The 10,729-nt window shown below is 52.4% G+C and overlaps 1 protein-coding gene across 1 annotated transcript; it reads left to right on the forward strand.

Moving 5' to 3' along the window:
- The first annotated feature begins 1,615 nt into the window (after positions 1-1,615).
- On the forward strand, positions 1,616-7,782 carry Arrdc5 (arrestin domain containing 5). Its single transcript, XM_052745704.1, has 3 exons — positions 1,616-1,868; positions 4,315-4,520; positions 7,260-7,782. Exons 1-3 carry the CDS (start codon positions 1,616-1,618, stop codon positions 7,752-7,754), a joined length of 954 nt encoding a protein of 317 aa, XP_052601664.1. The 3' UTR covers positions 7,755-7,782.
- The last annotated feature ends 2,947 nt before the right edge of the window (positions 7,783-10,729 follow it).

Below are 10,729 nucleotides of genomic sequence, written 5' to 3' on the forward strand. Positions count from 1 at the left end.
TGACCAGAGAGACCAGAGCTGCAGGGCCCAACTGCATGGGAGGCACACCCTCCCCTCCAGCATTTGGGGTCTCTAGTAAAGCAAATTCTGGTTAAGGAACCAAGCAAGAAAAAAATTCATGTCTAGAGGACAATTCCAGGTACAACCACAAGCCATGAGGTCGGAAGTGACCAGCGGCCACTTGGGGGCTAGGGACAGAGGCACTTCCGGCTGGGGACTGCCGAGGACACATAGGGAGTGGAGAAGGCTTGGGGGGGGGGGGGGCAGAAGAGGCCCCTGGGCTGGGACAAACAACAGGTAAGACCTCAGAGGCCACGGGAAGGACTTTGGCCTCTGACTTTTCTACCTTGGAGGTCCTTAAGCAGAAAACTTCCAATTTTTGTTTAACTGTTTTTGTTTTTAGAAACAGGGTCCCACATAGCCCAGGCTAGCCCCAACTTGCTCTGTGGCCAAAGATGATTTTAACTGGAGCCTCCACCTTCCTAGTTCTGGGCTAACCGTGGTGCACTACCACACCTGGCCCATTTTGGGGGGCTCTTACAAGGTTGTCCCTCCAAAAATGTTTCAAGTATCTCCCTGTGACCTCCAACGGTATCCAGGCCCTCATCTCCAAGATCTGGGAGAAAAGGGCCTTCCACAGTGAGGTAGGTTCTACAAGTGTGGCAAAGGATTTCCCAGATTGAATAGCCTGGTGGCACACGCCTGGTACCCCAGCACTTGGAAAGTAGGGGCAGAAGGACCAGGAGTTCGGAGTCATCTTCAGTTACATGGCAAATTCCAGGCCAGCATGGACTACATGAGACCTTGTCTCAAAAATGCAAACAATAAAATACCATTTTAACATTAAAAATCAGGGCATACAAAGTAGCTTCAGCAGGCGGAGGTGACTGCTGCCAAGACGGAGGAGGTGAGTTCAATCACTGGGCACAAATAAATAGTGGGAGAAAACTGACTTCCATGAGTGTGTGCCCACATGTATGTGCCCACACACTTACAAAAAAAAAATAAATTTAAATTTTCATTAAAAAAAAACAGGGAGACATGATGTCACTGTCTACAAAAACAGTCACACAAGGCAAGACAGACCACAGACAACGGACAGTCCCACAGAGCATCAGGACTTCAGTGTCCAGAAACTCACTACAAGCCCCAGGCTGACCCCAAACTTGGCCATCCTCCTGCCTCACAAGTGCTGGGATTAAAAGCATAAGCCCCCAAGCCTTCTGGTTTATTTTATTCCAAACTTCACACAAAGTTGCCCAAGCTAGCCTTGAACTGTTTTGAGCTTCCTGCCCTAGCCTCCTATGTTGATGTGGGGACAGGCCTGGAGTCCCAGACCCAGACTGGAGGGTCTTGGTTCTCTATGATGTCCTAGGAAGCAAGGGTCAGGACTGGGGTGTGATGGTCCCAGAGATGACGGAGGATCAGGAATTCAAAGTCATACTTGGATACCAAAAGAGCTCAAGGCCAGCCTGGGCTAGCAAGAGAAACTGTCTCCTTTCCCGGAACTCTGGGTGTAGTGATATCACAGAGGTCACCACAGCTGAGTAGCCCAGGGGGACCTGGGTGGTACTCGGGGCAGGGGAAGGATGTGTCTCCCCCCGCCCAACCTCCCATGACTGTGGTGAAGTCCATCGAGGTAGTGCTGCCCCAAGATGCAGTCTACCTGGCCGGTTCGAACATAGATGGGCAGGTGGTCCTCATCCTCAACAGTACCCTCGTGGACCCTGTTGTGAAGGTGGAGCTCGTGGGTAGGGGTTACGTTGAATGGAACGAAGAAATCGGACAGAACCGTGATTATAGCAGAGATGTTATTTGCAATAATAAGGCAGATTACGTACATAAAACAAAGACATTCCCAATAAAAGGTAAGAATGTGACCAGCAGCCTGGGGCTGGGAGGCAAACACATCTGCTAGTCAATCAACAATCCTTAGGAATATCATGACAAGGATTAGAGATAGGCAGAGGGAAGTCATGTTAAATAATGACCAGTGTGAAGATATGAAGACTCAGGAATCACCCAGGACAGACATCCCAAATGAACTCCTGGGAGGTATTATATTCAGTCCCACAAATGGCTGTGAGAGGCCCTCGAAGATACCATTCTTGTTAGAATTCATGAACATCTCCGTCTGGTGCTGAGACTCCAGGAGATCCAGGAAGAGGTCCTGAAGGTCACATGGGAGGAGGGGAGGGCAGAGAACTCAGGACAAAGATTGTCAACCCTGCCATCCCAGCTCTGACATATGTAAGCATTATAGTTCAGATGGAAAGATATCCTGGCAGTCGGGAGCCAAGAAATACCACAAAGTCACACTGCACAACAAACCTCACACAAGAGATTTATTGGGAGGGGAATATCCAGGAAGGTGGCTGCCTCTGCTCAGGCAAGAAATAGCAGGGAACTGAACAGAAGGCAGGGTTTATATAGAGTTTCTTGGGGTAGGGGGATGGAGCTTTTCAGGATGGGGATTAGTTGGATTTCAAGTCCAGAGCTTGGGCTTTTTACTCTGTAGGGCAGGAGCTGGGTCCAGCCATTAGGGCACTTAGAGGGTTCTGTGGGTGGAACCTGGCCGTTGGACGACCTCAGGAGAGGGGCTTACATCATCACTGGGAACTCTGTTTCCTTCCCAAACCATGTTATTGGGTTGTTGCGGGTGTTCACAGGGTTTCTAAGTTTGGGGTTTAGTTTAGTTTTGTCTTTTTTTTTTTTTTTTTTTTTTTGAGACAGGATCTCATTATGTAGCCCTGACTGTCCTGGAACTTGCTCTGTAGACCAAGCTGGCCTCAAACTTACAAAGATCCTCAAACTTTCAGCAATCCTCCTGCTTGTCTCCCAAGTGCTGCGGTTGAAGTGTACTCTATCATGCCCTGGATTTGTTTTTAATACTTTTTATATTTATTTGTTATATGCATGAATATTTTGTTTGTGTATCTGTGCACCATGTATATACCTGGTGCCCAAGGAGGTCAGAAGAGAGCATCAGATCCCAGGAACTGGAGTTACAACTGGTGTGAGCTGCCAAGTGGGCACTGGGAATCCAACTTGAGTCCTCTGCAAGAAAGCCAGTGTGCCAGGCAGTGGTGGCGCACGCCTTTGATACCAGCACGCCGGAGGGGGAGGCAGGCAGGTCTCTCTGAGTTCGAGGCCAGCCTGGGCTACAGAGTGAGATCCAGGATAGGTGCCAAAGCTACACAGAGAAACCCTGTTTCGAAAAAACAAACAAGAAAGAACAGCTGGACAGCCAGTGCTCTAACCGTCATTTCCAGCACCTTACTTTGTTTTTAAGAAAGGGTTTTACTCTGCACCACCATGCCAAGTGTCGGGGGTGTTTTCTTCACTGAAAGAGCTAACACTTAACTGGGTACAGTAGCACTCTGGAGGCTGAGACAGGAGGATTGCTGGAGGTTTTGAGCCAGCCTGTGGCACAGAGCTCTGGGTTCCACATTACCCAGGTGTGGTAGTGCACACCTGTCACCTTGGCGCTGGAGAGGGAGGCAGGAGTGTCAGGAGTGCAGGTCATCCCACATAGTGACCTCCAGGCCAGCTGACGCCTATCCTGAAAGACGCAACACAATACCTTGTGACTCATTCAGCTACTTGGGCTTTTACTGAGCACGTACTGTTTTCCAAACGTGTGCTAAGTGTTAAACCTACTACTCTGAATACAACAGATAATGTTCCTGATGTCTCGGAAATTGCTCCGGAAGGGAGGCCATAGCAGCTTTAGAGGTGGACAGCGGTGGCACACGCCCTTAATCCCAGCACTCAGGAGGCTGAGGCAGGAGGATCTCTGAGTTTGAGGCCAGCCTGGTCTACATAGAGAGACCCTATCTTTTAAAAAAAAAAAGGGGCTTGGAGAGGGTTCGTCGGGTAAGGGCACTTGTTGCCAAGCCTGGAGACACACATGCTCGCACACACACAAACATGTAAATGAAAATGTAACAGCCACTCGGCAGTGATGGCACACACCTTTAACCCCAGCTCTTCGGAGGCAGAGGCAGGTGGATCTCTGAGTTCAAGGCCAGCCTGGTCTACAGAGTGAGTTCCAGGATAGCTAGAGCTGCACAGAGAGACCCTGTCTTGAAAAACCAAAAAGAAAAGTAATAAAAGAGAAAAAAAAAAAAAAAACAAGCAGAAAAGAAAAAACAAGTTCACAGAAAAGTAGGCAGGGTAGGAGGGCCCAGCGTTCTCAGCTGTCCCTCAACAAAGATGGGGTATGGTTCAGTGGTTAGGCCCTAGCCCCAGTTCTCCCACCAGACAAGGTTCTGGAAGGTTCTCATACACGGCCTCGGTGTGTTTTGCTTACAGATAATTGGTTAAGGGCAGGCAGCCACACCTTTGACTTCCATTTCAACTTACCTCCCAGGCTTCCGTCCACCTTCAACAGCAAGATTGGCCACGTCTCCTATTTCGTGCAGGCCCTGTGCATGGGCCGGGAGCATATCCTGGCCAAGAAGAAGCTGTACTTGCTGGTCCAAGGGATTTCTGAATTCCGCCAGCGGAACCTAATCCAGGTACTCAGGAGATGGGAGCGGGAAGGGTAAGGCTGCTGACCCAGGTTCCTGGGTGATTTCACACAGGTTGCTGGGGGTGGGGGGGAGGACAGTAACAGGGCTTAGTAAGTGAAGGTGATTGTTGCCAAGCTTGATGACCTAAGTTTGAATCCCAGGGCCCATTTGGAGAGAGAAGGAGAGAACCAACTCCTGCAAGTTGCCTCTGACCTCCCCATGCATGGTGAAGCCTGGGCTCTCCCTACCACCTTATACACACACACACACACACACACACACACACACACACACACACACACACACATAATAACTGATCAAAAACTTTAATAAGCCGGGCGGTGGTGGCGCACCCCTTTAATCCCAGCACTCGGGAGGCAGAGCCAGGCAGATCTCTGTGAATTTGAGGCCATCCTGGGCTACAGAGTGAGACCCAGGACAGGCACCAAAACTGCACTGAGAAATCCTGTCTCAGAAAAAGAAAAAAAATTTAAAAAATGTAATAAAAAAGGTAACTCAGAAACCAAAGCAAGAGCCTAGCAGGTGCAGTGGCACTCAACTGTGTGATTTTACGCCCTGGGATATTTGGCCTTGGGACATCTTGCAGATGAGTGACTGTTGGAGGCCACTCCAGGCATGCGGTTCATAATGGAGCCCCCCACCAGCACTCCAAAACCTCCCAAAAGCCGAATGAGGGCATTTGAAAGAAAAGTCTAGGTGAAAGTGACCGCCACCGCACTGGGGAAGCTCCTGGCATGGAATGTGCAGAGCCAGGGAGGCCCAACACCCCACAGGGCCCAGGACACTCACAGAGAATGATCTGTCCTCCCTCAGTGTCCCTGAGAGAACCTTCAGCACGCCCAGGCTTCAGCTTTCATGGCCCAAGTGACACTATGGGGGACCTCCTGACAGAGAGAGAGAGAGAGAGAGAGAGAGAGAGAGAGAGAGAGAGAGAGAGAGAGAGAGAGAGTTCTAGAAACTTGGGCCTGGCTTAGGCCAGTGACACAGTCCCCACATAGAGGTTGTCACCTCCACAGCAAAGGAAGCTTGTGATCCAGCCAACCCCAGGGGAGATGCTGGGGGCACTCAGGACCTGAGCACCTGCCCCCTGGGTGCCCTCGGTGGGTCATGCACCCTCTCTGGGGCCTGCGTGAGAACCAAGGTGACTCATGGAGAACCATGAGGGGCAGCAAGTGGGGAGCACAGTCCGTGCAAAGGCCCTGGGGCTGCACAGAGCCCAGTGTGAAGGTGTGGTGAGGAAGCCCATGTGTGAACCCAACTTTGTCCTCATTTATGGCAGTGGGCTCCTGATGCCTGCAGAGGCCCTCTTGCGCCCGGGAAGTTGAAGTTTTCAACATATAGGAGGAGCTCAAAGGGATTCTCTCAGCCTTAATGTAGCCGGCAGAGAGAAATGGACCCTTGTTGAGAAGGCTGGAGAGATGCAGGGGTCAGAAGTTGAGAGTGGAAGATGATGATGTCAGAAGGTCAAAGGTTGGCTAGACCCCGGACCCTAAGACGACAGCTTGTGAAGCTGACTATACTTTATTTTTTTCTTCCTCTCTTTTTACATTTCTTTACCTTGGTGGAGGGGCTCCAGAGCGAATGTATGGGCGTCAGAGGACACCTGTGGGAGTCAGTTCTTTCCTTCCACCGTGCGGGTCCCAGGAATTGAACTCAGGCAGGCTCTTTTGCACATTGAACTGTCCCAGGGGGATGAGCCACGGCCCCACGCCATGGCTTTTATTGTTCAAATCACAGGTTGTGACCTCTGAGAAAGTTGCAAAAATCGATTTAGCACAAACTGCGTGTAGCAGTGGACCCCTGTCATCCTGGCACTTGAAAGACTTAGGAGGATGGCGGTGTGTTAGAGGCTACCCAGTGAGACCATGACCATAATAGTGGTAATAGAAATAAAAACAGTATGCCAGGCGGTGGTGGCGCACACCTTTAATCCCAGCACTCGGGAGGCAGAGCCAGGCGGATCTCTGTGAGTTCGAGGCCAGCCTGGTCTACAGAGTGAGATCCAGGACAGGCACCAAAACAGCACAGAGAAACCCTGTCTCGAAAAACCAAAAAAAAAAAAAAAAAAAAGAAAAAGAAAAAAGAAAAACAGTAAATTTAGACAGGAGGATGGCGGTGTGTTAGAGGCTACCCAGTGAGACCATGACCATAATAGTGGTAATAGAAATAAAACCAGGAAATTTAGATAGGAAATCATTGTACAAATGCACGGGATAAGGGACTAGGGCCGGGTGTCAACTCGAAAATGCCTACGGATTCAAAGGAGCTGAGACATCCTGCTTTTAAAGTGAACAAACTCAATGAGCAAACCTCTTAAATACTCTAAGAGGCATTCTTGTTTCTTTTGAGACAGACAGGGTCTCTCTGTGTAGCCCTGGCTGTCCTGGAACTCACTTTGTAGACCATGCTGGCCTCGAACTCACAAGAGATCCACCTGCCTCTGCCTCCTGAGTACTGGGATTCAAGGCGTGCACCACCACACCCAGCTCTGCCCCGTTGTTTTTTAAATAGTCTCATTCTATAGCCCAGGCTATCCCTTCTGTGGCCCAGGCTGGCTTTGAACCAACCATCCTCCAGTCTGAGCCTCCTGGTGCTCCAAGGTCCCTAGAGCTGGAGACACAAGTCCAGGAGACAGAAGTCCAGGTCCCAAGTCCCCCACAGTACCCCACAGCCTGCAGGGGCTGCGGCGATGGGTCCTCAGCGGGTCATCCTCTCCCCTTATAGAACCCCCTGTTGGTGGAAGCCGAGAAGAAGGTATCCTACAGCTGCTGTAGCCAGGGCTGGGTAAAGCTGCAGGTGCAGATGGGCAAGAACACCTTCGTGCCGGGCGAGAAGGTGACCTTCACGTCGGAGATCCGCAACAACACGGGCAAGTACATCAAGACGGTGGTATTCGCCCTCTACGCCCACGTGCAGTACGAGGGCTTCACGCCCAACGCCGAGCGGCGCCGGAGGGCAGACAGCAGTGAGCTGCTTCGACAGGTGGCCAACGCTCGCATCCCGGCCTTCAACAGCACCACGGTGGTCAGTGCCTTCACCTTGCCACTGGTGTTGTCCGTGAGCAATGGCTCCCAGGAGAATGAGCTCATGCAGACCAGCTATGAGCTTATAGTTACTGTCCACCTCCCCTGGTCCTTGGCAACTGTCAAAGCCCGGCTCCCCATCATCATCACCAGCACCAGGGAAGACCAGGCCAACTGCCCCCAGGAGGATGAGTAACCAAATCAACGGGTTTGAATGCCGGAACTTTAAATATTAAAAGCCTATTGTAACTCTAAGTGAGTTGCTTGTCTGTTAGGCCTAGGGCTAGTCTGGCATGCACAATGCCCAGGGCTCTATCTTGGATACCCTGTAGTCCCGGTGTGATGGCACACATCTGTCATCCCAGCACTCAGGAGATGGAGGAACAGGAGTTCAAGGCCATCCTCAGCTTCGTAGCAGGGTGCATAGCAAGCTCCGGGCTAGCCTGGGCTATAGGAGACCCAGTCTGAAGGGAACAGAGCTTTCTCTAAGGTCTTGGCAGAGCAGCCAACTCTAAAACAGAGATCTCCAAGGCCTTTGGCCTGGTGGCACACGCCTATCGTCCCGGTACTGGGAGATTGAGAGGTTTAAGGTCATTCCCAGCTACATATGGATTGCTAGCCAGCCTGGACTATGTGAGACCCCATGTCAGTGTTCACACCACAGCTGCCATCAGCAACCCAGCTAAGGCTTCCTAGAACATTCTTTCCAGCTCTGCAGCTTTCACGGGGAGACTCCTTCCCCCTCCACCCCTGAGACTCGGTGACCCACAGGAGCAAGCGTTGGGGACACTTCCTGTGTGGTGACTGATGGCACCCACCATGCCAGGTGGGCCAACGGGAGAAGGCAGCTGGGGCCACCCTGCTTCCTGTCCCCCGTGGAGGGGCCCCTCATTCTTCCTGGCTCCCAACCCCCAAATAACCCCCCTCCCAGGAACCTAAGCCACTCACACAGCTGCAGGCTCCGGGGAGAGGCGGCTGTAGCGGCTACCCAGGGGCTGTCTACACTGCAAGCCCCAGTCACCAGTGCTGTGACCAGAACCCCCACCATCTAGGGCTGTCTTGTCAATTAGAGGGACTTAAGGGTCCTATCCAGCTGGATGCCCCGCCCGGGTCCAATGTGACACCTCCATGTTCGCTTATTCAGTTTCAAGGTGGTCACCAGGACAGCAGCCCCGGAACAAAGAGGCATCGGAACAGCTTGTTCCCACCAGCATGACAACATACCAGGACGTCCTGGTTGCTGGCAGTGCTCTGAGTGGCCGGCCGAGCCAGGCCACTCTGGGCCAGACTGCCCTCTCTGGGGACTGGGAGGGCTGTGGTCCCGGAGGGATTGGGTTACAGGCCCCACAGGACACAGCCCTTGGGCCGGCCAAGATATTTACAACATGAAGCCTGCCCGCTGGCCCGCTTGCTTTTAAGTCACCTCAGGAGCGGCCAGGCAGCCTGCATGGTTTGTCTCAGAGCCCAGGGAAACAGGGGAGTGGCCAGGATGGGATGACCCACGGGGCCTGGAAGAGCTAGGCCAGCCTGCTGGGCCACGGGGTCTCAGAGCTGTGCCCCTCCCCCAAGACCACCGCAGCCTCTCACGGGGACAGCGGGCAGCTGGCGCCATGAGGCCCAGGAGGGCGGGGACAGCCAGGGCCTGCATGGTAAATGTCCCCCAGCTTCCTGTGGTGAGGGGCAAGATAAAACCCTGGCCACACAGGCCACGTGAGTAGAAGCCGTGGACAGCAGCAGGCTTTGCTGAGTGAAAGCAAGGACATGATGACACCAGGACTCAGGCACTGCAGACAGAGAGCTCTCTTTCATCTGGAGTCTTTGTTTTCCCTGCCTCAAATCTCATGTAACCCAGGCTGGCCTCAAACTCACTGTGTAGCACAGGCTGCCCTTGAACTGACCCCCCTGATTCTCCCTGCCCCCAGCTCCAGGGTGCGGGGGTGACAGGCATATATACCCGGTGGATATAGTGTTGGAGACAGAACCCAAGTTTGAGGTGTACTGATTGACCAGTCTGGCCCAGCCCCTAATTTCTTCTAAAATTAAAAGATGCCAGAAGTGATTGCATATGCCTCTCATTCCAACACGGGGAGACTGAGGCGGGAGGATGGCCTCAGTCAGTGAGACAAAGTAAAAGTTCCTTGGAGGCCAGTAAGATGGATCAGTGAGGAAGGGAGCTTGCTGCCAATTCTGAAGACTTGAGTTCAATCCCCAGGCCCCACAAGGCAGAGAGAAATGACACCTTCATGCTCCTGTCTGACCTACACACACTCAATAAATAGATGTAACACAATTTTTAAATATCCCTGGGCTTAACTCCCCCAAATATTGTTTTGTTTTGGAGACAAACTCACTGTGTAGCTCTGGCTGTCCCCCTAAAGTCTTAATGCTATCCTTCTGGCCTGTCTCCCCACTGGTCTCTGAGTGCTACCAAGCCAAGAGGGTCCAGACCATGTCCCCAGGGCTGCCCTGCAGGACCTTGGTATACAGTAGGTGTCTAATAACTATTTTTTTTTTTTTTTTTTTTTTGGTTTTTCGAGACAGGGTTTCTCTGTGTAGCTTTGCGCCTTTCCTGGGACTCACTTGGTAGCCCAGGCTGGCCTCGAACTCACAGAGATCCGCCTGGCTCTGCCTCCCGAGTGCTGGGATTAAAGGCGTGCGCCACCACCGCCCGGCGTCTAATAACTATTGAATGCCTGTTTACACAGCCAATGAGCCACAGGCCAGGCCCAAGGTTACTAGTACATGGCTGCTAAGTCACAGAGGGGAGGGCGCCATCGGGGGTCAAAGAGGGAAGAGGCACCCTCGTTGGCACAGGGAAAAGTGTGTCTTTGGAGTGGGGGGCACAGAGGGAAGGGGCGTCGTCGGGGAGGCAGGGCGCTACCTGGCGGCAGTGTGCCCCATCCCTCCCCAGCCCCTGCAAAGGCGGCATTGTTCAGGGGAAGCAAGAAGATGAGGAACTGAGTCATCAAGGCAGCCCAGAAAAAGGAGGTGCCGGGCGGAAGACAGGAAAGATTTGAGGTACTTCGCCCTCCCCAGGTTGGGATCACGTTCGCGCATGCGCAGTTGCAAACGCCTGAGCCCATTTTTCACCATAGACCTGAGGGGCTGGGGAGCAGCACATGGGTCACCCCCTTAGCAAACACGTTCAGTTCTTTCTTAGCCTCTGGGGCT

This window comes from Peromyscus californicus, unplaced genomic scaffold (assembly GCF_007827085.1).
Source record: "Peromyscus californicus insignis strain IS unplaced genomic scaffold, ASM782708v3 Scaffold_1__1_contigs__length_55948999, whole genome shotgun sequence".
Lineage (NCBI taxonomy): Eukaryota > Metazoa > Chordata > Mammalia > Rodentia > Cricetidae > Peromyscus > Peromyscus californicus.

Excerpts from the sequence above, each read along its gene's own strand:
- Arrdc5 (XM_052745704.1), top strand. The coding sequence starts at position 1,616 with ATGACTGTGGTGAAGTCCATCGAGGTAGTGCTGCCCCAAGATGCAGTC. Across the intron at positions 1,869-4,314 it reads AAAGACATTCCCAATAAAAG|ATAATTGGTTAAGGGCAGGC; the intron begins GTAAGAATGTGA and ends TTTTGCTTACAG. Across the intron at positions 4,521-7,259 it reads GCCAGCGGAACCTAATCCAG|AACCCCCTGTTGGTGGAAGC; the intron begins GTACTCAGGAGA and ends CTCCCCTTATAG.